This window comes from Dipodomys ordii, unplaced genomic scaffold, assembly GCF_000151885.1.
Source record: "Dipodomys ordii isolate 6190 unplaced genomic scaffold, Dord_2.0 Scaffold42, whole genome shotgun sequence".
In the NCBI taxonomy this organism is placed as follows: Eukaryota; Metazoa; Chordata; class Mammalia; order Rodentia; family Heteromyidae; genus Dipodomys; species Dipodomys ordii.
Genome location: NW_012267258.1, coordinates 3445996 through 3451883, shown reverse-complemented (window position 1 = coordinate 3451883; position 5888 = coordinate 3445996). Strand labels below are relative to the sequence as shown.

Here is a 5888-nt window from a genome sequence, read left to right as displayed (position 1 = left end):
CTTGCCGGGTGCCTGTGACTCACACCTATAATCCTAGCTACTCAGGAAGCTGAGATCTGAGAATCGCGGTTCAAAGCCAGCCCAGGCAGGAAAGTCCGTGAAACTCTTATCTGCAATAAACCACCAGAAAAAAGCCAGAAGTGGTGCTGTAGCTCAAGTGGTAGAGTGCTAACTTTGAGCTGAAGAGCTGAGGGACAGCTCCCAGGCCCAGAGTTCAGCCCCATGACAGACCAAATTAAAAAACAAAACAAAAAAACATATTCTTAAATAAGAAAAATAATCTGGACAAATCCATGAAAAACAGTTATTACACTTAAAATTGTAACAATAGCTTGTGGCTCACACCTCTAATCCTAACTACTCATGATCTATGGATCACGGTTGTAAGCCAACCTGGGCAGGAAAGTCCATGAGACTCTTATCTCCAATAACCTCAAGAAATGGCCAGAAATGGCATCATGGCTCAAATTTGTAGAGTGCTAGCCTTTAGCCAAAGAAGCTCAAGGAGAGCACCCAAGCCCTGAGTTCAAGCCCTAGGACTGGCACACCAAAAAAAGGATTCCTTCTGCATCAATTTTTTAAATAGTATTTTTTCTAAAGCATCTTTAAGTAATTCTTACTTTTCTAATAATGGTTTAAACTTTACACGTTATTCATTTAAGACACTATTCAACATAATGCACTGTTGTGATAATCAAATGCATAGATGTTCCTGTTGGATATCAATAAACATTTACTAACTTGAAAGAACAAAAAAAGAAGAAAGGTATTTGCAACTGGTTGGCTTTAATAAGCAACTCCCACTTTTCATTTACTTCTTCCAGGTCTTTACTTCATCATCAAAAACAAAATGAGCTACTTCAAAAACTCACTGTCTGGGGTAGAAATATTATTTGTCCTATTTTCTTTTTCCCATTAGAAGTGGCTCCCCAAAATAAGAAAGACAAATACAAACAAATCATGCATTCAATTCAGGCATAACATCTTAACATTTAATAGAAACTATATACAATAATTTCTTATTATATTTTACATAGGATAGCCACACAGCAATTTACCTAAGTTAAAAGATGGTTTACGCCTATGGGCTTTTCTCATGAAGCCGGAGTATACTTGGGAAAGGGGTTCTTCTAATGGCACAGTTAAATGAAGGTGAGGAAAGGCTGAAGTACAGGCCTTTAGGTAAGAGATAACCAGACATGTGGGGCCCCCAGATTCTCAAGGGAACTGTTCATAAACACCTTACCCAACCTAACCACCTACGTGAACTCCTGCTCCCAACAGGAAACCCCTTTACAAAGATGTTTTTTCCTGAAGCATAGTCCCAAATATTCACTCAACACCAGAGACAGGCATTAATAACTCTCTTTCTTATAAAGAAACTTGTAACTTTTTAAATACTATTGGTCCATTCTCCCAAATCTGGTTTCATATTTAGTTATTGTACTACGACCACTAGAAAAACAATGTGGTCTGCGTTGTCCTTGTTTAGTGAGAGGTGAATAGTACTTATTAGAAGAATGGGAATTCAATCCACCAAAGTCAAATGGCTCCCAGAACAAACTGTCAATTGTCAAGTGGGTTCTGGTTTCCCATTTGCAGTAGCCAATCCACTTTGAGGCAGCAGCGCACAAGCTTTCTCAGAATTTCGAGATCCCTGGGATCTGCAACCATCTCCAGCTACTGGTATTTGGCCCTATTAAACAACAAAGGAATTTTGTTAGAAATTAATTCATTGTGGTCTGAGGCATGGATCTGATTCATCAGTGCCCAGTTCTAACAAGACTGCTTTTCCCAAGACTTATCTACCCCAGAATCAGAAGTCATTTCTGAATCACTCCAAGTAGAAAAGGGAATTGTGAACTGTTTCTTCCAAATCAAATAGCCATTCTCCACTGAGGTTCCAGAATAGCCAACAAACCACAGGAAGACAATCCTTTAGGCCTCTGCTTGAAACCAACAGCTATAACTAACTGCTGGTCTTCAGTCAGGGCCATTAGTAACCTACCTTCTGAGTAGGGCAACCAACATCTATGGTGAAAATAATTCAGTGATGAACTCTCTCTTACGAGGTATAATTGAGAAAACAGACTCCTGGTCTCCACCTTTAATTTAAATAAATTTATGTCCTATTCTAACTCTCCAGACGGGCCCACATATAGGAAGTCTAGCTGGGTTCTATACTTGCCAAAATATCCACCGAGCCTTCAGCAATTTCTTTGATTGAATGATCTTCCAGGGTTAATGAAGGGTCAAAAAGCAAAGGTGATGGAGGACACTGCATACCATCCCCCACAACATCCAAATCCTAGGAAGGAAAGAGGAAAGCCTGCCATTAGCAACATGAAGAAAGCCAATAAGCTAAAGGTAAAACATTCTTCAGCAACCACAGGCCACTCTCATTCCCTCCTCCTTTACCTTTGGCCTACCAAACTGTTCAACAAATGACAAGATTCAAAACACTGAAAATTTTGTCTAATTACAAAGAACAATGAATTTTTTTTAATCAGTTGTGGGGGCTGAACTCTGGGCCTGGGCACTGTCCCTCCGTTCTTCAGCTCAAGGCTAGCACCTTACCACTGGAGCCACAGCACCACCTCTGCCTTTTTTCTGCTTATTGGAGTTAAAGAATGGAACCCAGGGCCTCATGCATGCGAGGCAAGCACTCTACCAGTGAGCCACCTTCCCAGCCCCAAACACTGAATTTTTTTTTGTCATTTTTTTTTATTGTGAAAATACTGTACAGAGGGGTTACAATTACATGGGCAAGATAATGAGTACATTTCTTATCAAGCATTGTAGCCTCCTCCTTTGTTTCCCCTTCCCATCCCTTCCCATCCTCCTCCCAGCCCCCAACACTGAATATTTATAATACCAAGGAACTGTCCAGTTAAAAATAGCAAATTCTGTTGCGTATATTTTACCGCAATAAACCATTTTTTTAAATCCCTCTGAGGCTAATTGTAGTCAACATCTAAGTTTATTCATGATAAATCTATTAAAGTTACTTAATATAACTGAAGTGTTAATTTCATTAAATGAAACAGCAATGAGGCCATTCAAAATCAATATCCAAGCAACCACAAAGCTAATGAGTAAGAGCAAAGAGTGAGCAAGGGAGAAGAAAAAACTAGGTGTACTGTTTTGGTTAAGTCTCTTTCCCCACAGAATCTCTGGTTCTTAAACATAACATTTCAACTGTTCTATCTAAAAGGGAGAGGGGAGAAGATATTATATATTCCACACTATGTTTCTTCCCTACAAATGGGCCATTCTCACTGCAACAATGAATAGCCCACAGACCAAAGAAAGATATTACTCTAGGCTCCTGTTTGAAACCAGTAGCTACAGCAAGCACTGGTCTTGATTCAGGGCCTAAGAAAGTGCGAAGGCTCAAACAACAGAACCTAATTTTCACACCATTGCTAAATGTAGTGTTAACCTTTCCTAACCAAAAAATGTTTTTGACTCTCTTGTGCAAAATCTACTTTATTAAAACTATATTTCTAATCATTTAACTTCACAAGCTTAGTTTATGCTTTTGTAGTCCTGATTAAAGCTTGAAATAAATGTAATTAAAAACATATATTGGCAGCTCATGCTTGTAAATCCCAGCTACCAAGGGGGCTGAGAGCCAGAGAATTGAAGCCTGAAGCCAACAAAGGCAGAAAATTCCTTTAGACTTCATCTCCAAAATAAACAACAACAAAAAACAAGCTGGAGGCATGGCACAAGTAGTACAATGTAAATTAGGCAAACAAGCTGAACAAGCAAAAGCACTTAAAATCCTAATACTAGCACCTCCCCCCCAGAAAAAATTAAAATAGGTTGAATGCAGTGGCACATACTTCAAATCCAAGCATTTGAAATAAAATACTTAATTCTGCCAATTGAAGTATTTTTTTAAGTCAGTAAAGACCAGGTGTGATGGTACATCTGTAATCCCAGCTACTCAAGAGCTAAAGGCAACAGGTTAGAGTTCAAAGCAAGCCCTGGCACAATTAGTAAACATACAAAAACAGAATTTAAGATTCTCAAAAAACAATAAAAATCAAAAAGCTACTTCTCATATATTCTTTGAAAAATCTATGCCACAAGGCTAAAATATGTTTGTGGCTTTAAGTATCACTATTCCATAATACTGTGAAATATGTGAAATTTATGTAATCACCTAATCCCAATCTAAAATAAAAGTGAGAGAAGGGATTGGTTATGAGCAATGAGTGACAATGTTGTCAGACACTTTGTATTCATATACTGATTTGTAGAATGGGAACTTCTTTGTACAACTATATGTTTAAAAAAAAAAAAAGAAAGAAAAATCTATGCCACAAGTAGGGCTTAGCCAAGTAATGGGACTTTTAAGGGATAAATTTGTTGTTTTAGTCAGCTCACAAAAGAAAATGTAATAATATATCAAAAACTGTAATAATACTTCATCAAATTTAGTCTTTTTGCAGGCCAGATTAATCTGAAAATAGCTTTACTACAGGACCAACACACAAGTTTAAATATCAAAAGTTGACTTCTATAGGACCTCAAATTCATTCAAAAAATAACCCGCTCCTAAATACAAACAAAAGGAAATGGAAAATTGGAAATATGTCTACCTAAGACTTTCTACATAAATGTCCCTCATGGTATATTCCATTTAAATGCCACAAATAGAAACTTATTTCTATGAAATATCCAGAAGCCCCAGGCAGAGCAGGATGCTCACTCACACATAGATGATTTGCAAAAGCTAATCAAGTTGCCATTTTTACAGTCCTCATTTTGTTTTGTAAAATACAAATTCTTGGGCTGGGAAGGTAGCACTTGCCTTGCATGTATGAGGCCCTGGGTTCGATTCCTCAGCACCACATAAGCAGAAAAAACAAAAGCCGGGCAGAAGTGGCGCTGTGGCTCAAGTGGTAGAGTGCTAGCCTTGAGCTGAAGAGCTGAGGGACAGCGCCCAGGCCCAGAATTCAGGTCCCTCCCACAACCAGACCAAATAAATAAATAAAATACAAATTCTTGGGGGTAACAATGCTCGACAGGAAATGTACTCTTTACCTTACTCATGTAACTGTAACCCCGCTGTACAGTATCTTTACAATAAAAAAAATTTTAATAAATACTAATTTTTATTTTAATAAACCAAATTTTTTTATCTGTTGACTTTTCATTGAAACCAAGTGTTGAAACAAATGGCCATCCATTTTGCAAAAATATGAACCGGGACCTACACCCTCCTATACTGCATATAGCCTAGTACCATAGATCTAAATACAAATTTAATATTGCAGAAGTTTAAGACCAAAAAAATAAAATCTTGAACTTAAATAAGACAAAACTTAGATATAACACCAAAAAAGTTATATGTGAAATGAAAAATTCATAAATTTGACTTTTTTAAAACTGAAATTTTCACTTGGTGCCAGTGGCTCACACCTGTAATCCTAGCTACTCAGGGGGCTGAGATTTGAGGACCACAGTTCAAGGCCAGCTGGGGCAGGAACGCCTATGAGACGCTTATCTCCAGTTAAACTCCAGAAAATCAGAAGTGGTGCTGTGGCTCAAGTGGTAGAGTGCTAGCCTTGAGCTGAACAGCTGAGGGACAGACCCCAAGCCCTGAGTTCAAGTCCCATAACTGACAAATAAACAAATAAAATTTTCAACTCTTGTCAAAGTGAAAGATGAACAGATTGGAAAAAAAGCAGTTGTAGCCGGGCGCTGGTGGCTCACACCTGTAATCCTAGCTACTCAGGAGACTGAGATCTGAGGATCTCGGTTCAAAGCCAGCCCAGGCAGGAGAGACCGTGAGACTCCTATCTCCAATAAACCACCAGAAAACCGGAAGTGGCGCTGTAGCTCAAGTGGTAGAGCGCTCGCCTTGAGCTGAAGAG

General features: G+C 38.5%; 1 protein-coding gene across 2 annotated transcripts in view; it reads right to left on the bottom strand.

Annotated features, from left to right (window-relative positions):
• Positions 1-961: 961 nt before the first annotated feature.
• Kansl2 (KAT8 regulatory NSL complex subunit 2) overlaps positions 962-5888 on the bottom strand; it is a 20577-nt gene continuing 15650 nt past the window's right edge. For both annotated transcript variants that reach the window (XM_013018785.1, XM_013018786.1), the window contains 2 exons: positions 2189-2308; positions 962-1696 (listed from right to left, as the gene is read on the bottom strand). In XM_013018785.1, the coding sequence (XP_012874239.1) occupies positions 1574-1696; positions 2189-2308 (243 nt within the window). In that variant the 3' untranslated portion in view covers positions 962-1573. The remainder of the gene's footprint in view (positions 1697-2188; positions 2309-5888) is intronic.